Source organism: Osmerus mordax, chromosome 20 (genome assembly GCF_038355195.1).
Source record: "Osmerus mordax isolate fOsmMor3 chromosome 20, fOsmMor3.pri, whole genome shotgun sequence".
Lineage (NCBI taxonomy): Eukaryota > Metazoa > Chordata > Actinopteri > Osmeriformes > Osmeridae > Osmerus > Osmerus mordax.
The window spans coordinates 12,589,031-12,613,552 of NC_090069.1; the positions used below are offsets into that span (position 1 = coordinate 12,589,031).

Sequence of the window (24,522 nt, forward strand, 5' to 3'; positions counted from 1 at the left end):
TAATTCAGATGAAGCTTCAGAGAAGCTCAGACAGAGTTACAAAGCTGTTGTGTGACCCATTGTGTGGGGAGTAAAGCTCTGTGTGATGACAACTATTCCAATCACACATAGTCCTCCTGTGTTTAAGAATGTATTTATGTAACAGTATGCTACTTTGTGAAGATAACACATTTTCCAAGTTGCAAAGGTTAAATAATTAGGAAGGACGTAGTACACACACCCCACAATAATGTTAATGTGATCAAATGTAATGTTTAGAATCAAGACTTAAGCCTACAATAAGGTACAATGGAGGTCTCCTGAAACTTCGTACCATGACACATTGCTTCTAGAGACAGAACAACAACCTAGAACAAATTATTTGTATTTTTTATTTATTTTGGCATTTCTTTGTTTGCATTTATATTAAGCAAAGTGCATCTTACTTTCTTTTTCCTGTCAACACATTGCACAATACATAAATAATGATGCATATAAAACGTCTTCATATTTACAAGTAATAATATATTTATATATAACATAAAATACATTTTACTTCTTAATTCACTTAATTAAATCTTAGTTATTTAATAAACAAGTCATTGAAAGTTTGTCTTTTTCTTTTTAAACATGTTTTAACATGAGGATGGGGGTCAGGGAAAGGCAGGGCTTGCTGCTATCGGTTGTTGAAGATGACCTCCAGCCAGCAGGGGCAGCTGCTGATAAACTGTCTAGTGTAGCACTGTCCCCAGCCCTTTACGAAGCTGATCTGTACTGTGAAGCCAGTTCGGGGTTGCTGTGTGAACTCGTGGTCGTTGGGCCTCTGCAGGCAGTCGGCCTTGTCAAAGTCAAAGGCCTTAATGGAGAAGCCAGGGAACACCTTGTGCACCAGGAGCGTGCGCGAATCTGGGTTGTCCAGTGTGGCTGACTTGATGAAGATGGGGTAGCAGCTACGGTTGTATACCCACACCCCACCCGCCTCACGTGTCAGCTGGATGCCATAGCCAATCTTAGCCCGCACCATCTGGACCAGCTGGCTCTTGTTGTCAGAGCTGAGCTGTCCCAGGCAGAAGCCATTCCCCTGAGGTAGGTCGTAGAAAATGTCCAGGGAGGGCTCCTGAACCGAGTAGAGGCGCCCCACTCGAGTCTTCTCCTCCCAGTACGCCACCACGCACCAATGGGCACGTTCACTAAGCGTCTGGACAGCTTGCGAATCTGAAGAGATACAGAGACAGACGGCAGTTACAACACTGAACCATGAACACAGAACACAAAACTACAGTAGTAAAACACTGATTATAAGCAAGGGGTTAGGTTAGAGAGAAAGGTGTTAAGTAGGTAAAACGTTTTTGGGGAAAAGAGTAACAGAACTCAGAACATTATCAGTTTGAATGTAGTGGCTGAATTATAAATGGAACCAAACAGTCCTGCCACCATGTCTAATTCAAAGCCCTTCCACAATTGTTAAAATATCTTGAAACAAGTAAAGTTGCTACCAAAGCCGCCAAACAAAAACATGCATCCCTAATTTTACTTTTCGGGAATACACTACAGGAATTTATGGAATTCCAGGCAGAGCTGCAGTCTCAGACACTAGTGGGCAAACCTCCAGGCCGCCCCTGTTTGTCTAAGTATTACTGCTTATCTTCTGTCTGGCCCTGTATTTTTGTATGCAGCCCAGAAAACAATGTTCTGACGTCAAACCAGACATCAATCTGTCCAAGACATCTCTTTATGGCAGGCAAACTCATTATGGCAAAGGAAATTAGTACATAATAGCTGTCAAATACAAGCTGGAAAGGGAATGGAGCCAGAGAATGAGGATTCTTTGAAGACATGTAAAATGACACCTGCAACTTTGGTGCTCTGTAACTCTGTACCTCCAAATGTCTTTAATTGTGGCAGTGTAGTAAGAAGACCAGTAATGCCAAACAAAAAGAGGTCATGGCAATGCTGAAGGGCAACTTACTGAGCTTGGTTCCAAAGTACAACAGACAACATGAGGTGAACGGGTTCCTCTGTAGAGAACTATGGTTTGGTAACCTTTTGGAGGAGGGGAAACGGGCCTGTCAATGGACAACCACGCATGACGTGGATGTATGAGGGGAGAGAGATACACTGAGGGCCTCATGTACTAACGCTTTTGCGCCCACTTCAGGCGTATTTGTTTCGCAATTTGCACGTAAAAGCATGGCGAGGTATGTACAAACATGCCGCACTGAGGTAAAAGCGCAGACTGCCTGTCGCGGGAACTGAAAATGGCAAATTGCGCTTTTTGTGTCATGCATATGCATTCACGGGAGGGTCAAGGGGAAAGTGGGAGTTTCCCATAAAAAGATGAGATGGGATGCGTTAAGTGCGCCTAATTATGTATTCCGCGGTATGTACAAAAACCGCCTGAGAAAGCGCACCTCTATTTTGCGTTGAAAATTCTACGCTTTTTAAAATCAGGCGTAAACCAGGATGCGCATATGCTTCCTGGTGAAATGGCAGCAGTAACCCGAGCAAGACAAAGACAATGCCCAAAAGATTTTTGCCACAAGGATCACACTTTATGAATTGAGCGACCACAAAATCATTACACGTTACAGATTAAGCAGCCATGCAATATTACAGTTACTGGAAGAAATCAAAGATTACATTGAATCTCCGACTCAGTGTTCACATTCCATTCCAGCAGTTATTAAACTCCTCGCTACATTACAAATATTGGCATCAGGATAATTTCAAACAGTCATCGCTGTTTCGACTTTGGTGGCTGATCCATGATAGAAAGAGAGAAGGAGGCCCATTCAATTGCGCGTTTAAATGCTCGCAATGTACGGTATAGTGAGCGGAGAAAGGCGCTGATTACCCGATGACTTGCATGTTTCGTAAATACGACGTAAACTGAAGTATCACAGCGTGCGCAATCTGCGGGTTGGCCATGGCGCTAATAACGCTACGTTTGCGAATGTACGTACATGAGGCCCTGAGTGTTTTGTGTACAAATTTGGCTCTCAGCAACATCTACTAAGGAGGGTGAGAGAACCAGTCAGACAAGGAGCACAAGGGAGTTTGAGATTTAAAGAGAGAAAGACAGGCATTTGACATTTTCTCAATCTTCTTTCTCAACTTTAGCCTAATAATCTCCTACACAGCTCTCACCCGAACAAGAACGCTTTTATCAACACACAACAACTTTGAGACAACATCTCTTAGAGAGATATTAACTGGTTAACATTTCACAGGGAGAACACTCCTACTTATAAGAGCCCTTCTTCTCTCTCTCCCCCCTCTATCCTCCATCCGCCCCTTTCTCTACCTCTTTCATCTTTTAAGGCAGGGGAGTGTACCCCGTAATTTGCCAGGCCAGGCCTTGTCTAAGGCTGAGGAGGCTACAGTTCAGTTATGTTAATGGTATACTATCTCAACCCAGTCTCCCTGGGCTGCCTCAACCTGTTATTACCCTTCATTAGAAGGTGAAAAAATGAAGAAAAGGGGAAAAATGTCTTCCATAAAGCAACAGGCACTTGGTTTTGTCTTTGAAGTCAGTCACTGTAAAGCTGACTGTAAACATTTTTGTAAATCAAACTTCTTCCAGCTATGGGGAAAGGCACACTGGTGTTTCACCCCCCAAAAAATAAAAAATAAAAAGCTTCTCTAAGCAAGGAGAGAAGGGAGCACTGGCTGCGACAAAAGACAAGGCCTCTTGTGCATTTGTGTCAGTCCTGTTTCTGAGGCTTTTTTATTCCTATTGTCAGTGGAGGTTTGGGAGGGCCTACTGGCCTACCCTTTCCTCATAACCCCCACCCCTGCACTCCGCAGCTCCGCTCTGCACCGTGTTTGTTATTGCTAGGAGAGACAGTGCCTGGCGTCAGAGGTCATTACATGCCTGCTTGTCTGAGCCTGTCATCACAGCCTTAAACCACAGAGGTATTCATCATATGGCTTTGAGCCCTCCTCTCGCACAAGGAACCAAGTGGGAAAAAGAGAGAGGTAGGTAGAGAGGAACAGAGGGTATTCTTGATGTCTCCCCCCCTCCCCACCCTCGAGAGAGACAAATCCCAGGGAACATGTCTGATGGGGCCTGTAGTTGCGCCTGGCCACTTGGACATCTTGCAGCCTTCCTATTATGTGGCGATGGTGCACCAATGACAATTGGGGGGCTGTATACCTGAGTCTCTGAAGACAGTGGGCCAGATATGCATTTCATTCACAAGTAACTGTGTCATTACTGAAGCCTCTTAACAAGCAGAGAGAAATAGCAAGGGAGAAAACAAAACCACTCACAAACAAAAGCAGTGGCAGTATCTATCCATCTCTATGACAGTTACAGTTCGTCAACACTAGAAACTGTCAGAATTGATTGTATGGCTCACCAAATAGTAAGGGCATCCCTTTAACGGATAACACCGTCACGCCACTGCAATGATACTTTTCAGTTTCTACATACTCAATCCATAATGCAGTGACAACCTAGCTAGAAGGCTGTAGACAAAGGCAGAGTTTTCCTGTGTGTTCATGTCTCTCCCACATCTGACACACACACGACCCCACACTAAATTGCAATGCACATACACACATATACATGCTGTAATGCACACATGTACACAAACACAATGTCATCTTGTCAGGCTTGTCACTGGAAGAAAAACACACAGCATGTTTGCATCTGTGTGTGTGTGTTTGTAGGTAGCTAGGGGGCTGGTATTGTTCTCAGAGTTTTCTGGATACCATCTGTGCTGCCCAGGGACTCTGTGGTCCGTTTGTCTGTATGTCTCCAGGGGGTCAGGCAACCACACATCCAGGGGGAGTAGGCACAGACAGACAAACACACGTTTCAGTCCTGAGCTCCAGTGTCTACCTCTGTCTTTTCCCTCCAGTCACCATTCCCTCCCCCCCAGCTAACATCACAGCCCTACTCTCTGTCTGCTGCCTCCTGCCATCTGTTCTGCTCTTTGTTCTGCCTGTCCTGTCCTGGGGTTTTTGCTCCATCCCCAATCCCCTTCCATACAGCACCCAGCTCCCCAGCATCCATCCCCCTCAGCCTTCACAAGTTACAACCATGCAAGTCCCTTTGCCTTTAAAATGTCCCTAATCTTAATTATAAGTGTTCAAATGTCCAAAGCTGCCCCATCTACTTTACTTAAAAGTGCAGAATCCTTATTTCATACAAAGTACCTTCTACTTGCCATAATATTGAACCTGTGTAACATGATATTGAGAAGTGTGTGTGTAGAGCAGACAATTAAGCAAAGCCCACTAAAAAGTCTAGAAAAGCCATGTTCTGTCCTTTGATTGAGAGTTCCTGACAATGCGGGCCATTTAGCTCCATTCCACTGCCTGTTTGTGGGAGAGACAGCCTTTTGAAAGGATCTTGCCTTCAGAAGTGGACACCAGCCCGAAAAGCTGAGATTATTGTGCCTAGATGGGAGCTGAGGGGGGCAGCAGCCGGGCTCAGCTCTCGCCATCAAGGCTGGAAACAGTGGAGTAGACTGGAAAAGTTAATGATTACTTCTGTCTGACTCTACACACGCACTCCAGATTGTAACTATTCCTGGACATCGTTGAACGCATGCATACACACATATTCACAATCACAGAAACTTGCATGCCCGCATTCACATTACCTACAACCCCAGAGAAAAATTCTGCATTGTCTGTTCAAACTTCAATTCTTAGTACACATTATCATAGGTAAACAGAGATGGAAAGCCCGTTGAATGGGTTCTTATTGATCCTGGTAGAACTGGGAGTCAGAAAGGTGGCAGGAGGGTAAGTGACCTTCTCTGTGTGTGTGTGTGTGTGTGAGAGTTTGTTTTCCTTCTCATTTAGCCAACCAAACAGTCATGCAATAGCCCATCTTCTTCAGACACAGGGTTGGTGTTGGAGGGTGGTGCCCTTGTCTGTGTTTTCCAGGCTGTCTCAACACCCCTCTCTCTCCCTCTCAGGCTGGGGCAAGTCTGTTCCAGAAGATAGAGGGAGTGATGGCAAAGGTCACACTTTTGTTCTATGCGCTGTGCCCATCTTCTGTCTTCTACTTACTGAAGTAACAGAATGCAGAAGCAGACAGATTCTGGCCTGTAAATAGGCCTCAGAGGCCATTCTTTCTCATTGCAGGGCTTGAAATTGCGACCATTTTGGTCGCATATGCTCCCGAAATTGTATCTGTGCAACCTCAAAGCATGTTTGGGAGCATTTGTGCGAGTGCAAATAATCGTTATGGTGCGACCTGTTTTCATTTATTTACAAAACACTTGCACATTAGCTTGTCACCCATGTCACAGTCACCCCTTTCCATTTCTAGGGTTTTTTCTTCTTCTCTATCCACCTCAACTAACCTCAGTCTACCACAGGGTCAGAGTCAGAGCTCTTTGACATGTCAATTTCCAAATGGCTGACATGGAGGGGGATCCTTCCTCCACCCATTGAGTTATTATTCCACATTTACATTTAGTCATTTAGCAGACGCTCTTATCCAGAGCGACTTACAGTAAGTACAGGGACATTCCCCCGAGGCAAGTAGGGTGAAGTGCCTTGCCCAAGGACACAACGTCAGTTGGCATGACCAGGAATCGAACTGGCAACCTTCGGATTACTAGCCCAATTCCCTCACCGCTCAGCCACCTGACTCACCCATTCTAGCACTACATCATTGGACACCGCCAACCCTCTCCTTTTGATAGTAAACAAACAGTGACTAAGGGTAGCTGGTAGCAGGAAGGACTGATGATGCATTTTACTCAGAAGGTGAGGGGTGGGTGTCCCTCACTGGTGATGTCATGATGGATTAATCTCTTTACACAAACACACAGAGAGTGCCGCCCATGTCTCTGAGAGCAGTGCCACACAGTGCCACCACAGAAGGAACAACTGCCTGCATTGTTCTACAACTTGGGTGTCAGCAATCTCCGTGGGAACCAGCATGTACTGGGACAGGCAGGCAGGCAACCAACCAGCCGGGCTAGTTGAGAGCAGAAAAGATCTTTGCTGTCTGTTCATCTGTCTACAAATTATAGTAATTGTTAACAACTGTATGATATATGCCTATGCCAATGAGTGTGAACTATCCCTGAGCTGTATTCATGGACTTGAGACGCAGGCGTGAAGAAGAGACGGTCTGACTATTACTCATGGCTGCCACGATTGAGAAACTTCTCACTGTCAGGCAGACAAACATGAAAGCTATTGGTGCCATCACTCTCCAGACCCTTTTTATCCGCTGAGTACACATGATTGGGTTGGCTAACTGGCTGGCTGGCTGACTAGCCGTTTTGCTGTGGTTGGAAATAGCAGCATGTCGCAGAGAGAATTCTGAGGCTGAGGTTGAAAAAACACAGAAGGGATCAGGAATGTCCACCTCCTTCCCGACCACCATCCACACCCTATCCCTTGACTTTCTCCATACTTCCCTTTTACATTTACATTTAGTCATTGTGCAGACGCTCTTATCCGGAGCGACACAGTAAGTACAGGGACATTCCCCCGAGGCAAGTATGGTGAAGTGCCTTGCCCAAGGACACAACATAATTTTGCACGGCCGGGAATCAAACCTTCTGATTAATAGCCCGATTCCCTAACTGCTCAGCCATCTGACTCTCTTTGGTTTTGATCATCTTTTCATACAATGTGGTTATGTGAAAAACCACTGTCTTTTAAAAAAGGCCATCTTGTTCTGGGCCTTCCACCAACTCTTACAGACCTAGGGCCGGATGCAGGCCCACCCTCCATCAAGCTACAGCTAGGCTGGTTAGGCTAACCACGGCTGAACCAAGTCATGCTAATCTAGGCTGAGTCCAGCTAGGATAGGCTAGGTTAGGTATGGATATGTTAAGCTAGTCTGAGCCCAGATAGGGCTCAGATAGGCCTTCCTCAGTGTCAGACAGTCTCAGAGTACACTTCTCAGTCTTCCTCATGGCTCTATATGGTGGTTACCAATAGGTAACATGTACAACACGTAGCCCCTACATAGAATCACGGCAAGCTTACTGGGCTGTTTTTCTCTCCGCCTCCCTTTCTCCTTTTGCTGTTCAGATTCATGCAACGTAATGACTCAGGGTGCGGAACCCAAAGAACAGCCAAAACCTAAATTAACTCAGGGACCAAGAGCTGGCTTGGCTGCGTGTCTCAGGGAGGAAGTGGGGAGTAATGAAAGATGCTCGCCCAGAGAGAGAACTGAGGCAAAAAGAGCTGCTTTGAAATTACAGAGAGAAACAGAGAGAGAGATGCCTAGGTCCAGCCCAAAAGGCCATTTTCTCTCCCTCGAGAAGTAGGAAAAACAAAGCAAAGTAAAACATATCTTAAAGAATGGGACTGAAAAACCTGTAATAGGTCAACAAGAAGTCAGGTTTGCATTTTGATCAATCTGCATCGCCCTTTAACTTGAGCTGAGACGTCATAGGCTCCACTTTTTCTCTCTGTGTTTGTTTTCCACCTCTGCCTCCCGGGCCTCCCCGTCAGCTGCCTTTTCCTCAAAGACATGATGTCATTTCCTGTGTGGCCCTTTCCTTTTCTGCTAACCCAAACAACACAGGAATGTGGAGGGGGACTATGGGAGCACTGTTAAATCTGCTCTAACCAGCCTTACCTATCTACTCTGCAGTGTTTGGACTTAAAAATGAACCAAAAGGATAAACGTTTGGATTGACTGACTTGCATTCTGAGTTAAAAAAAAATATTATACTTTTTTTTTTTTATTACTGACCTCACAACCCAATCTGACAGCCCAGCCAGTAACCTCTGTACTTACTGTGAACCAGACACCCAGTACAGACAGTTAAGACATCAGAATGGCTATACAGCATTTGCTAACACTGGACTCTCAAGTAGCTTGTGTTACTGCTGACCTGCTCTGAGCTGGCTGGCTTGCTGGCTGTCTATCTGTATAATAATACACCTCAACCTATATTTAACCTGCTGAGGGGAGGAAGTGGCAGTGTGACAGTGGGATTTCAGCCAAATAGGCCGCCAGCAGTTCATCCTATCCTGTCTGAGTGTCGGGGGTGTGTGGGGGTATGGGGGTGAGACGCCAGTGGGCCTCCACGGATCCTCTTACACAGGCACTCTGGGGTCACTCCACAACGGCACCAACCAGGCATACCACCCAGTCTCCCGACCCTGCCAACCCCCCAGGCCACCTCCATCCATTGCTCCCCAAGCCTTCCTCACATGCAGAAAATCCCTTGTAACGTGGCCCGTGAACGCACACACAAACACATATACACACAGGAGATAAAACACCTCAGCCCCTGACCTCAACCCTGGCTGGCGCCCATCCCAGAGTACACACTGAACCTCTTCTGTCACATGCTCACACACTCACACAGTCTCTCGCAAATGGAGACACCTGTATGTGTCACATACATTCAGTAACTAGCAAATGTTGTTTGCTTGTGTTCTGACAAGCTCCAACCTCCATTGCAGTCTTTTAAAAGACACAGAGCAGAGAGGAGCAAGAGGTGGAGGAGATGGGGGAGGAGGGAATGGAGCAGAGAGCCACAGAGGCCAAGAGCTACAAACAGCAGACTACAACTGAACAGCATCCAAACTCGGGTTTTCGACCGCCACTGAGTCCCACCCCTGGCCCCCATCCAGGCCCAGTTCCAGCCCACTTTAGTAGGGGTTACTAATGTTTTTTTTTTTGTTTTTTTTTTTTACATTTTTGCATGTTTAAGCTTCAATTTAGTGCAGAGAGAAACTTTGAGAACTATTTAATTGATCTTTGTATGGTTAGTCTGTATTGTTGCTTATCCTTATTGGCACTGCCATCCGCAAATACTGGCATGGATTTGCTCCCCTGCGTCAGCTGATTGAAAGATTTATCTGCATGAACACAATGATCAATCATGTTACCACAGAGTCACCATAAACAATCCATGGAAACAGTGCTGCTGTGAATGACCTTCCTTTCACACCAAACATCCTAATAGGAAAGGATTTCAGAACAGGTTGTGATAGTGCATATTATTGAGACGATGGCTCTCATTAACATCCGCAGCCCTTTTGTTCTGAGCGGCAACATGGAGTGAACTGGGCGGGATGGCTGCAACACTGGAGCTGTCTCCAAGCTGGGAGCAGCATTGGGGATAACTAGGCTGGGGCAAGGCGCATGCTTAGCCGCCTGCGAGTGCGACACCGGTGAGAGTGCCCCCGGACTAAAAATACCACAACGAGTATCATCAGACTCACTGGTGCTACTATTTTTGGGCTTCGGAACACAAATCAAAAACCTATGCATGTCTAAAACCAGCGAGGTGAACAGAGCAAGCTATCAAACCGGACACGAGTGCTGCTGCAGCTGTGTGCATTTGCCAGATGTGATACGGAAGCAAATTTCTCCTTACGTACAACAGCCTACCCCCCAACAACACCGCCCCTTCTCCCAAAAAGCAAAACAAATTACTCAAACAAATGTCGGTATGCAAATTCATTTTAAAATTTAAAATGTCAAATGCAATAACTCTTTCTCCTTGTTTCGCTCAAAAACTCAAAACACAACCTAACCACCAGATGTGACAAAAGGCTGTCAACTGTCCAGAAACTTCACAACACACCTTTCTCGCTGCTGTCCTTGATATTTATAGTACCCAACTAACCAATCAGCATATAGTAAAAAGTATTATTTTTAACAAAACATTTTTATGATTGGCTAAGCTGAAAGAGACAAAATACAGTATACAGTTAGGACCATAAATATTTGGACACTGACAAGTTAGGGTTACATAATAAATATGGGCTTAAAGTACAGTCTCTCAGCTTAGATTTTAGGGTTTTCACATCAAAGTTGAAGGAGGGTTAAGGAATTACAGCTCTATAATATGTATGACACTGGGCCACTAGTGTTAATTGATGATGTGACAGAAGACAGAAGCAGACGGATTCATCTTAAAGTGTATAGATATGTCTGCACAGATTCAGCCAAATTCAGCAAAGTTGATTGGACGGCGCTTTACTTTTACAGATGGACAATGACAATTAGTTTTTTAAGGCAAAGAAGAGGAATATTCTGAATTGGCTGAATCAATCACCTGATCTCAACCTGACCGACCATGCATTTCACTTGCTGAAGACAAAACTTAAGGCAGAAAGACCCCCGAACAAACAACAACTGAAGACAGCTGCAGTAAAGGCTGGCAAAGCAACACAAAAGAAGAAACCCAGCATTTGGTGATGTCCATGGGTTCCAGACTTCAAGCAGTCAACAAAGGACAAGGATTCTCAAAAAAGTATTCAAAATGATAGTTATTTATGATTATAAAAATGGTTGCAATTCCTAAACGTTTCATAAAATATTTTTGTTCAACCCCTTGAGTCTGCACTTTAATTGCATCTTGGTTTTTTCATTTTAAATTCATTATGGTGGAGTACAGAGCCCAAATTATGAGAACTGTCACTGTCCAAATATTTATGGACCTAACTGTAGTAATTTTGTTACATCAATTAATGCAGTTACTCTGCCTGCACATTACAAATGGGCATGGACACTGCACTCTCTCGGTCAGTTGTCGGTGTCGTAATGAGTCACTGTGGGTATAGGATAAGATCACTATTCCTACCACTTTAGCCTCCTCGGTCAAATTGAAGTATGGATATAGCGAACCGCAAATGGGCATAGCCTACGACAGGAACAATGTTCTTACAAATTTAGCCTCCTCGGCCGGTGGTTGGTGTCTTATTTATGTGAATGCGATACAGAAAACACAAGACTACTGTACAGCAGGAAAAAAATACATTTTTTTACATTTTAGGCATTTAGCAGACGCTCTTATCCAGAGCACCTTACAGTAAGTACAGGGACATTCCCCTGAGGATAGTAGGGTGAAGTGCCTTGCCCAAGGACACAACGTAATTTGGCATGGCCGGGAATTGAGTCATCAACCTTCTGATTACTAGTCCAACTCCCTCACCGCTCAGCCACCTGACTCCCCGACAAATACAAATGTTAATGTAAACTTGGTGAAGTTTGGTGAATTAGGCCTACAATTGTGACAACTGGCTAATGAACTAAATGTCTGACTTATGTAATGAAATGAATGTCTGGATGTTTGTGGGGATAAGACAATTTAAGAGAACCAACATAATATATTTTGATCAATATGACATAAGCAATTGATAATGAAGGAAACAGCAGACAATTGAATGCTACATCATCATTTGCATGAAAGTACCAGAGCATTTTTCCAATTTGTTGAAAATAATGACAAACAGCTTTTATAATGCGCAAAAGTACTTTTGAGAATTTCAATTATGATCGGAGAAATGTAGGTACCAAAGCCACTGAGAAAAACTGTGTGTCACCGTCATCTTACTCACCAACAGCATCACTGTGCTATATAGTTCCAATAATCTGTGTTTGTGTGTCTCACCAACAGCATCACAGGCACTGTGCACTAGTTCAGGTTCATTCTTAATAACCCTGCAAGACAGGGGGACCAGAGCTCCTCACAGGACAACAGAACATAATCCTCCAGGGCTTGAAATTGCGACCATTTTGGTCGTATACGCTTCAAAAAACGTATTTGTGCGACCTCAAAATATATTTAGGAGCATTTGTGCAAGTGCAAATGTTCACTGTACACGGCATGACGAGAAGAAGGATGATAACGAACAAGGAGTTGGGTGGTTTGTCAGGCTCCGATCCAATCCCTTTAAACTCATTTTTCTACTACTAATTGGCACAATAGCCCTTGTTTTTAATCAAATAGTTACTGGTTCAAGAATAAAACTAAGAAACCAGTCAAATAACAATCATAGAGGTGAAGGAAATGTTTTCCATGCATGTTCCTAAACGCGAACAAACAGATGTGCCAGGTTAACAACGACCAGTCGGTAAATATGAATGGAATGCCGAGATTGAACTTCTTTCGATATGGATACCTTGCCATCTACTCGATCACCAAACAATTTTAGTTCCCCCGTCGCGGCACGCAGAGCAAGTAGGACAACCAGATAAGAGGCAATTGGCATGGTTTCAATGTTCTCTTGATTCTGATCCTATTGTCTGGGGATGTGCAATTAAACCCAGGCCCATCTCTTAACCTTTCCCCGGAGGGTGCATCAACAAGTGGACTGTACAGGCGGCAACTGAACTCCGGAGGGAGGAACATCTTCGCCGAGAGAATTCCACATGGTGACAACGGTATCCAATCAGTAAGAAAATGAGAATTCTGATTTTCTCAGACTGTAAATCACACAAGGGTAATATGGGAGCCAATGTCTAAACCTAAGGGCATTCTTGGTAGACACTTGAACATTTGGAGTACATTGCCAAAATGTGATCAGATTCAACATCTGCTAACTAACTCAAATTTCGATTTTTTAGCGTTGAGCGAAACTTGGCTACACTGTAACATCCCGACCAGCATGATTGATGTACCCTGTTACACTTGTCACAGAAAGGATAGGACATCTGACAAAGGCGGGGGGGGGGGGGGGGGGGGGGGGTACTATTCTATGTTAGAGACACTCTGAAATGTAATTAAATCAAACTGGATACACAATTAGAATGTTTGGCTTTGAATGTTGCATTATCCCCCAAGATGAATTTTAACATTGTAGTGCTGTATAACACCCCATCTCATGATAACCTAGACAAACTTTTTAAATATGTAAATAGTCTGATCCATACACTGATCCATCTTTCTTGGTGATTTTAATATTAACTGGCTAGAGAAGAGCCGTAGAAAAAACTTAGAGGCTTCTATCAAAACACAGTCTTCAGCAGATGATGAAGGGCCCAACTACGATTACGCGAACGAGTGAAACTATGATAGATCTGATAGTCACTAACAGACCCCAGCGAATCATCAGAACATAAAACCTACTAACGGGGCTCTCGGATCATAATATGACCATGGTTGTCCGAAAACTTACTAAACAGCGTTTACCAAAATTTGGCGGATGAAAGTAAACCAGGGAACTCGGGTATCCCCAAAAATAAATTGACACAAGTTGAAAATGATATAAATAATTTAGACTGGAACAACGTTCTACAATCGAATGATTTAGAAAATTGTTGTAACTCCCTGATAAAAAACCTCACAAACCTGATTGGGAAATACACTAAGACATTCAAAGGTACGCAAAGAAAAGTCTCCTTACCATGGCTGAACAATGACACTCGTCAGCTAATGAAAAAAAGAGACTATGCCTTGAAAAAATCGCTGCTCTCCAAACCAAATACCGATCTCCTCATCTTTAAAGGATTGAGAAATGCAGTAGTTAGAGAACTGCGTAAAGCAAAGACAGCCTATTTTATGCAACTGATTGAGGAATCTGAAGGAAACAGCGCATCCCTATGGAAGCACCTCAACAGCCTTACTAAACTCAAGCCTAGTCAGAATTGGAAGTGAATGGAGTTATCAGCACTAACAATTCAGATATTGCAAATTAATTCCATAACTTCTTTATTCAGTCAGTGGAGGAGCTTGCTGAGAATTTTGAACCAGCAACCTTATCACAGACCACAAAGTCAGAGCCGTCAAAGCTTTTCCAAATTAAGGTCAGTCAGGAAAAAGTACATAAAATCATTCATAAACTAAATAAGTCTAAGGCAAAGGATGTGTTTGGGTTGGACACTGCCTTTATTAGAACTCACTGTTCTGCCCTGGTTAAACCTGTAACCCACCTGGTAAACCTTTCCATCAGAGTGGGCAAATTCCCACAAAGTTGGAAACAAGCCATCATTACCCCAATTCTCAAGGCTGGCACAAAGGATCAAGCAGGCAATTATAGGCCAATCTCAATATTGCCTGCTCTTTCCAAAATATGTGAACAAATTATCACAGAACAGCCAGTAGAGCATCTCGAAAGCAACAAACTTATCAACTCCATACAGTTTGGATTTAGACCAGGGTACTCTACAGAAATGGCTAACTGCTACCTTACCGAGAACATCAAGAGTAAGTTGGACAAGGGTAATGTTGTGGGAGCTGTGTTTATAGACCTAAAAAAGGCCTTTGACACCGTGAACCACAATATACTCTTGAATAAATTCAAGAGTATATTGCTATCGGCTGGTTTGCATCATATCTGGAGCATAGAGAGCAACGTGTTAAAATAAACACTGAACTCTCAACGCCACTACAATCCACAATAGGTATCACACAGGGCTCCATCTTGCGGCCTCTGCTTTTTAGTTTATATATAAACCACCATGCACCATACCATGCTGTCAGTCAGCCAACTCAGTCAAATGTACGCTGACGACAGTTATTTATGCATCAGCCAGGACAGCAAGGAAATGGAGGGTATATCCCAGTACCTCAAAGATAACCATCTGACGCTCAACGTCAAAAAGACTATCTATGTGCTTCTCTATAATAGGGAAAGCCAAGTGTACTATAAAAATAGACCAAGGGGCCATAGAGGAAGTTGAGGAATTTATATGTTTAGGTATTATTCTGGAATCCCACCTCAAACTCAACAAAACACATTAACAAACTCTGTAAGACTGTCCGGACAAACCTGAACTGTTTCAGAATAATGAGGCATCACATACCTGTCAAGGCAGCTTTACAGTTTTTTCATGCCATGATACTCTCTCACTTATCCTACTGTGTTTTCTGTATGGGGCCAAGCCTCCCAGACAACAGTCAAACCCATCATTTCATTATACAAACAGGCACTGAAAATAATGGATCAGAAACCAACAATATGGCACCACTGTTTGATTGTACAGAAAGACAAGCTTTTAAATTAGGATAGCTTTATGAAGTTCTCCTTTCTTAAACTGATTTTTAAATGCGCAAATAATCTAGCTCCAGCCGTACTCTGTCCTTTTGTGACAAAAACCAATACAAGATGAGTGGCCACTAGGGGAGCAGTGGGTGGCAACTGTATAGCAGAGCGCAAAAACACTTTCGGCCAGTCATGTTTTTCAGTGATAGGGACCCATTTTTTTAATGATTTACCAACAGAAATAAAAACACAAACCAAACTGAAAACATTTAATAGAAAGGTGAAACACTGGCTGAAAGTAAATCAAATATGTAGCCACTGAGTCAGGTCCATAAATGCAGGAGCACGCATGCACACACTCTGTTGTCCTTGTTGTAATGTATTGTGTTGTTACGCAATGTGCTGTTGTGTGTAATGCGGTTATGTATCTGTGAAATGTTGATACAATATATTATTTTATAATGTATCTGCTGCTTGATTGGGTAACTCACACGATGCAGTACATTTTATTTCGCTTAACTTTTTTGAAAGGCCTGACCAGGGACTGGGGTTGCAAATTATCCTATTGGCTAGAAACCTTTTATGCAACACATCTACAACATATTGTAATTCTAGTTCCATGGGAGTCAATTTTATATATGTAATAATGTGCGCTGAATTGTCCCTGACAAATAAACAAATAAATAAATGACGAAGAGAATGACGTTGTGTCCTTGGGCAAGGCACTTCACCCTACTTGCCTTGGGGAGAATGTCCCTGTACTTACTGTAAGTCGCTCTGGATAAGAGCATCTGCTAAATGACTAAATGTAAATGTAAATAAAATACAAATAATTGTTATGGTGCAAACCTGTTTTAATTTCTTTACAAAACGCTCACTAATTAACCTACTGCACAGTATGTGCCTGCTGTGAGCTGATCAGTGACTGATCTACCATTCTATCCAACATTACCGTTAAACTTCATCTTTATGTTCTTAACTTTAATGCAGATTATTTTTTGAATTTACCGTCAATCACTTAATGTCACTGCACTCTGTTGTCACGTGACATGGAGCTAACTCACGCTCAAAATTTGAAGAGCTGAAAAGACAACGAACATTTTCGGTGGGTGCTCCTACATTTTTGCTGGTGCTCTGAACTTTTTAACTTAAAAAAGTTAATTTCAAGCCCTGTCCTCCTTGCTTGCCTTTCTTCTTTATGCCTTTCTATCCTGAGTGCAGATTGGGAACTCCACTGTCCTGTCATCCCCTTGCTTTACTGTCAACACAATGTTTTTTGAAGAAAAAAGTTCAGCTGGGGGGGAAAGGGACAGAGGTGATACAGGGGTAATGCCAGCAGACTTTTCATTCACAAAAGAAAGTCATGGAATAAACACAGCAGAAGTCCTAGACAACCCAGCCCCCTTCTACAAAACACAGAGGGAAAATGTCAACTATCTAGCACACCAACCTTTAAATTCCCCATAATGAGAAACATCTGAATTGACCTAGAGACTAAGGCACAGTGCAGGGAGAGAGTATGGTCTCTTTCTCTCTTCCTCTCCCTCTCTCCTTCACCCATGCTCATAAACACCAACTTATCCGCTCGCCCCTGGACAGAGCCCTGCTCTAAAAGCGGTACAGCCAAAAGGATTATGGAAGAAAATATGGAGTTAGGTGCCAGTCCAGAAACACCTCGCTCCTTCAGGGAACAGGATGTGTTAGAGGGAGGAACATAGGAGAGACAAAGGGAGCTACAGCAGACTACAAACAAAGCTATCCTGGCCTTTGAAGGGAGTGTGAGATGAGAACCGAACCAACAACGGAACAAAAAGAGTTGTGAGCAATGGATATATGTATCTACGTAGACGCCTAGTACTTCATATCTATCTGTAAATGTTAGACCCCAGTCAACAACAGCATGTACTACCAAACCAGACTTCTGTGTGCACACACAGGAAACAAACATACTATTCTCTACAACTCTACCTAAACCGTGTTCTTTTTTTGTTTGGATTACATTACACAAAACAGCATGGTGTAAAATTAAAGGAGATGAAGAGAGGAGTGCTTAATTTTTAAGGACTGGGTGCATAGGACCCCTCAATCCACTGCATTACATCACAATAGAGAGAATGGAGAGGGACATTTTCTCACCTGAGAGCCCCACAGGGGCAGAGTAGGTTGTTTCCCCTGTCTCGGCAGATGAAGGCTCAGAGTCTGGAGAATCTGAATAGAGTTGGGGTAAAGAGAGACAGAAAGAGACGTAAGCGTGTGTAAGCATGACCACAGGGTGTGCATCTGTGAGCCTGTCAATGACAGAGTGAAATCAATGTCTACTGAAAACGTTCACTGAATCGAGGTCTACACACAAACAAATCTCATTGTAATGCAACCTAAGAGCAGTATCTTCAAGAGTAGTCAAGATCTATCCTGTGATAGACCAGTCATGCAGGAAAACCCTAACCGGCATCACAATCTGACAATGGAACTAGCAGTGCCAGACATGGCCACCACCATAACCGGGTGGGTGGAACAAATACCCTTCCTCATGCTGTCCTTTCTCCATCCTTTCTTCCTTTTACGAGAACATATTCCAGAATAAACAAACGTCTCTGGAGGAAAATAGACCTCCAGAAAAAAAAGAAAGTGTCCACCAGCCTGATCAGCCCTAATAGGAATATACAGTTTAGCAGGATACACTCCATCAAAGCAGAAACAATGACCCAGACAGGAAATAGGCTCAACCTTGAAGCTGTTTACAGTACATTTTCTTAATGGCCTGCTGTCTATTGCCAACTGGGAAAAATGACTTGCTTTAACCCTCCATATCTCTACACACCCAGCATTCACCGAATGACACCACCGCAGGACTTTTAGCTTCCTTCATAAAGGAACTATATGTACCTTACCCCTATGTCTGGTCATACTGTATATCGTTTTGAACTCTCTGGTTTGTGTGTGTATGTGTGTGCAATGCACACGTGTGGCAAGCCTGACGAGATGCACGGCGAAGCCTTCTTGGCTTTGTTTGGCTGTTAGGATGCAGGGCTGGTTTTCCTGGGCATGATTCACTAGTGACCACAGCTTGGCTGGAGGTGCTTCAGACTGCCCAGAGAGAAGAGGATCAGAGGGATGGAGGGAAAGAAAGAACGAGGGATAGAGAAAGAGAGAGCGAAGAACAGACGATATGGAGGGAGAAAGAAAGAGAGCAAGAAAGAAAGAGAAAAGATATGGAGGGAGAAAAGTGAGAGGAGGACAATTAGGAGACAGAAAAGGAAGAGTAGGAAGGGAAATAAATATAGAGAAGGTAGGGGGCTGCTACATTTTCTAGGGTGCTAAGACAAACTAGCATTTTACAGCCTTTTTCATGTGGACCACTTTTGGCTGTCTGACACGTATCCCTAATTCCTGTTTCCTAGGTAAAAACATTTACTCTCTTTCACACAGACACACACACACATCTGCCTCTCCTACTTTTGTATAATCTATAAAGATTATAGACTTGAACACAGTTCTGTGTGCATATGTGTATGTGCATGTGTCCAAATGTGTGTGACCCAGCTACTGAGCCTGTCTATGTGGCCACGCTCCATTGTCCTATAAATATCTGTCCCCTCTCTCCTTTCTCTTTCTGTCTCTCTCTCTCGGCTTAGAGAAAAGCCCTCGAAGAATCGCAGCTGCAAACAACTTCCTATGTCCACTCAATGAAAAGACACTTTCTCCCTCTCCAGAGGTCTCCTGGTCAGTGGAGATTTGAGTCTGTTTCTGGTTATTGTTTTTGTCAGGGGATAGGCAGGGGGGTGCCAGTGTGGGGGGGACTTCCTCCTCTGGTTGTGTCGAAGCTGCACCAAGACAGATGGAGAGAGAGTGTCTGGTGTCAGTCGGGCCCTGAAGAGGGCCATCCGTCCAGTCACTCAGTGGTGGTAGTTACCCCCCTTGGCCTGGCCGCAGGAAATGCAGTAAATGTTTTATGGAGTCTGAATGAGCATCCTCTAAAGGAAGTCGCCTCCCGAACAATGTCTTCCTACCCCTGCTCCCTCCCCAACCTGGCTGTAACATCCACCCCCAGGGTCTTGTCTTGAAATCCTAAATCTGATTGGATCAACAACGCAACATAAAAAACCTGATTGGCTTTGTATTATTGCTCATAAACAATATCACAGGCTTTCTCAGGCATAACTGAAGTATTGTGGATGATAAAAGTCTAAGAGTGACCATAATAATACAATTATGACAATGAAGAGTCCTAAACCATCTCAACAGCAATACCTGATTGGCAATCATATAGTAACAATGAAATTTAGATATTTCATATTTGTGGTAAAGGACGTTTAAAAAGGTCAACACTAGCATACATATTTGTATAAAAGCAAACAGGACAAAAACACGCACACACACCAACAGCAGTGACACTCCCAAAACTCAGGTGGCATTGCTGTGTATCTGTCCTGCCAGCTCACCTCCCTTCAGCCAAAGAAGTTTGTACAGGCAACCACCGGAGATGGTGCCAGTCGGCCTGGAATGGGCCTTGGCACCCGTCCACTCTATTACTGGGTGCTGGCAGCCAGGCGTGCCACGCTCAGACCATCATAAATCACAACATTTCAGAGAGGATTTCCATCTCTCTCTTTCTCTCATACACACACACACACACACACACACAACGCCAGTGAATATGTGAGCCGGCGTTTCATCTCCTGTGTGTCGTTACAAGATTTATCTTGAGGTCAGAGCAAAAAAGAAGATTGTAAAACTTCTCTTAGGGTACTTTTAAAGTGCTTTTGGCTTTTACATGTAGGAAAGGATTGACTGTGGACTCAATGGCTTTCTGTGTTGAATTTGAATAAAAACTAAATTGCAAAAAGCAATGTCACATTTAAGGCAATACTTCTCAGGCAAAACATTATATATAAATAAGTCAACAAACTGTAACTCACCAGGTGGTTTAAGAAAGTCCATTGGGTAGCGGGAGTAAGGGGGAGGAGGAGACTCTAAAAAGAATGGCAGACAAAAGACAGAGCAGAGCATGAGAAAAGGGGAAGATAGAAACTTATGATAACAGTTGGCATTCTTCTGGGAAACTGTTTGTCTTAGCAGCAAAGGCTGTAGGCAGGGCAGCAAGGCGGCGATTGCCTTGATATTTAGCAGCCAGATAAACAGAGGGGCGCCTGGCGCCAGTCTCGCGGCTATCTACGTCTCGGCCTGTGTGAGATACGGGCCTCTTTTGGCTCAGGACAGGACGCTCCAATCACTGCGAAATAACTCAGACCAGACAGTCGATGAAACATTCGGTAACATCTAACTCATTTAAACAAGATATGCATGCTTGCATGAAAATATGCAGGCTATAATTTCACTGATCGGTTATCAGTCAACATAAAGAATTTGTCTAATAATTGCAAAACCTTAGACTACATGAACATGCATAGGCTAATGTTCTTTCTTAATTTATTGAGCAGACACCTATAGAGATTAGATACATTAAAATGTCCCTGCCTTGTGCTTGTTAGGCTTGTGGGCCTACCCAACACAACAATTTGTGAGTAATAGCATTTTGTTGACGATTCCAATTATTTTGGTAGTAGCCAATAGTGACAGCAAACCTACTCTTAGCTCAAACATAAATAAAATACAACGTTAAGCCCAGAGTACGTCACTTCTTAATGTAATCAGCTGACACACATCATTATAGCGATTTTCATCAAATAGTTGATACACATAAAGTAGGCCTATTGCATATATTGGTAAAAAAAACAATAATATGAAAGACTCTAGACACGCATATCTATATCACAAATCCCACTTACGTATCCTGATGCTGATGATGTTTATAACTGTTCCTAGGCCTACTTTGTGATTCCAAATAATCTAAGTCTCACCTGAGACACCAGTATTACAGAAAATAGCCTACACGATTTAGTCAATATAGCCGAATTGTGTACAGCCTACAATATTGAATGTTGATGAATAGACTCCATTCAACAGTATATTTATATAAAATCTGGTGTAGATAATAAACAATGGAATATACTTACCGAGTTCGCAAAGCCTGCTCATGTGGTGCGGATTGCAGCAAATGAGTTCTGGGTTAATTTTCCCATAGGATTCACAGCAAGATAGTCTCTTTAACTCCGAGGAATGCCTGAGGTCCGGCCACCTGAACACTTTGTAGAGCAGCAGAGGGAGGGAATAAGACTGTTGACCCAGTTTGGTGTCCACTTTGCTGGGCAGGAGAAGGCAGGGGCTCCTGGCACCCCCCTTCGACTCCACCGCTTGCAGGAGCACCTCTAATTGTTTGTCTTTAATTTTTTTCAGTATCGAGTGGGTCAATGCCTTCAATTCAGCTTCCGTCCCGGAATTACATTTGGCAACCTTTGTCGATTTACCCATACAGCAACCCCCGGATCCATGCGTTCGTGTATCCGTCTCCTCGTCGCCCTCGACGGGCGCACGGCTCCTCCAGAGTCGCCGGACGAGCCCCGATCGTTTGGTCCTAAACATGCGGGACGAGAAGAGGGTTTCCCGGCTAAAAAACGAGCATGATGTCCGCAAATCATGAAGATTCCGGGATCCGAGTCCAGGCAATGACAAGCAGCCTGAGATTATTGTACGGAAAAACTGGGATTTGGAGCTGCAAAGACAATCTGTAGCATACGCCAGTCTTTATATCTTTAAAAAACGATGGTTGAGGGGAGTGGGTAGGATTAAAGGTCCCTATACTAGTAACCTTTTGTTTAAAAAGTAGTTAATCATCAGTCAATTTAAGACTTTGCAGAGATACTTTGCAGAAGCTATATTTCAAAGCGAGTGTGGGAAATATCCTACAAAATAGCTGCACTGATCATTATTTGACAATTCCACTTCGTGCTGTAGACTAGCCTACTGTTAAGATATTTTCTAGCCTCCATAAACACATTTAATTTTCTTCTTTCTTTCAGTATGGTTTCGTAAAACCATTGCAACCATACGCCGTAGGCTACACAGAGGCTATGGCTACTAGGGAATTTTGAAACAGTAGCCTATCAAATTCTAAAGGTATAGCCTACATGTACAAAACTCGCCTGTGTCTTAATAAGCATAATCCATTTTGACCCCGAGAGTGAAGCTGTATTATATGGTCTGTTTCCTGTGTTTTTCCGAACTGATTTCAAAGTAAATGGAGGAGAAGGCGATCGAATCCTAAACCAGCAAGCAAATCCAAAACTGAGCCTCAGAAATGGTAGACCGTAATCTGCACTCCGAGTTGAGTAGTGGCGTATCCGATTGAAAACAGCAAAAAGCTCTTGGTTACGTCCGCTTTACTCACAGTAGCACATGAGAAATCCCTTGATAAATTAATCCACCTACGTATATTGAATGAAAAGTCCGTGTCTAGGACATAAGCGACTTGACTGGCGACAAAGAAATGATGCGATCTTCAGAAAAGGACTAGCCTACGAATGACACGAATAACTGAAGTGCCCTTGCCTCGCTCGCTATCTGTTTCTGACTATGCTCTAATCGTGGCTCCAGTGCGCATTGGCGCGCCCCATCACGTGGTTGTCTAGACACCCTGTCGCTTAAAAAAAATGGTGTTGCGCAAACAAGAGATCAAGTAGCCTACCTAACATACAGAAAAATGGTTCTAAGAGGAAAGTTTTTCCGACTTACATTTATTACACAGTAAAAGTTGAGACAGGCAACATGATTGGGATAAACCTAAATTACATTGACTATTGTTAAATAGGCACACCATCTCATTTTAATTACGGAGTCAGATTCACTTTCTCTGTATCTGTGGTAGTTAGGGCAAACTTCAGACTGCGTTGCTAACACAAACCTATGGTAGGCTAGTCATGTAATGCCGATTATCCACAACCTTATGATTTTGAGGATTGTTAAATAGGCGAAATGCATAAGATAAAAATGGTGAGCAATAACATAAGGCCCGTCATTGTTATCATTAGACTAGGCTTGACAAGTAGCCTATGTCAATTTCCTCGGCAGAAATCGAGCTCAGAGCTATCCTGGTCAAGGCTGCAAGAATATACTGCCTCCTTCTGGTCACAAAATGTTGATTGCTGACTGAGGAACACAGGCTTGCTTATTGACCTTTGTAAGGAGTTACGTATTTTCTAATTTGTTATAAAAAAATAAAAAAATAGATATAGCCTATATAAATGGTGATATTCCTGCTGACCTTACAGTTGTCGTGGCTCTTGGAATGTTTTTGTCGGATAGATGGGCCCGGCACCTCTATCACCATTCCTTTCACCAGTAATTGAATATGAATAATTTAAAGAAGACTTTATAATGGTCGATGCTCAAAGCTCAGTTGATCATCACATTTATTTACACAAAAAATGGGCGTAGGCTACAGAAATGACAAAAGTTAGTCAGCTAAACAATAGAACATCAATTCACGTAAGTGCCCACAAACCTCAAACAAACTGGATGATAACATCTGTTGCTTTAAGCAGCCTTGGTGGCCTGGGCAGCAGACAGTGTTTTTTGTGAGTCAAGAATGTTGCTTTAGCCTAATTGTGTCCATAGTGTCCATCCGACAGTACACTAAGCGTAGTGGGGTCTTTGTTAATTTGGGTGCAAGTCAATGTAGCTGGAGGGCAGAGGGATGAATGATAATGATGATGGGATAGCCTATGTGTGATTGGGAGGCGCCACAGTCAATGGCTCAGTCTCATTGTTCTCTGATACCCACTGGCGCCGCACAAGAGAGCTTCAACCAGCGGTCCGGTTTTTAGGGTAGTCTGGAAATAATCAGCCAGGAAACCGGTTTTGTATAGCTGCCTCTTCTCTGACCATTCTTGTATGTGTGCAATGACGCTGATCCCGGCAGACTCCAGGAAGTATTTTATTAAGCAAGTTACTTCCCATTCCTATTGACCAAAATAGTGTGCCTTT

General features: G+C 43.4%; 1 protein-coding gene across 3 annotated transcripts; it reads right to left on the reverse strand.

Moving 5' to 3' along the window:
* Window positions 1–371: 371 nt before the first annotated feature.
* smad7 (SMAD family member 7) lies at window positions 372–23,059 on the reverse strand. Of its 3 annotated transcripts, none has more exons than XM_067258483.1 (4): window positions 21,657–23,059; window positions 20,559–20,612; window positions 17,776–17,838; window positions 372–1,194 (listed from the first exon to the last, which is right to left on the reverse strand). In XM_067258483.1, the coding sequence occupies exons 1-4, from the start codon at window positions 22,120–22,122 to the stop codon at window positions 656–658; spliced, it is 1,122 nt and encodes a 373-aa protein (XP_067114584.1). In that variant the 5' UTR covers window positions 22,123–23,059; the 3' UTR covers window positions 372–655. The 3 variants fall into 3 exon arrangements, with proteins under 3 accessions (XP_067114584.1, XP_067114583.1, XP_067114586.1); XM_067258482.1 differs by having other exon boundaries at window positions 17,776–17,847; XM_067258485.1 differs by lacking the exon at window positions 17,776–17,838.
* Between the last annotated feature and the right edge of the window lie 1,463 nt (window positions 23,060–24,522).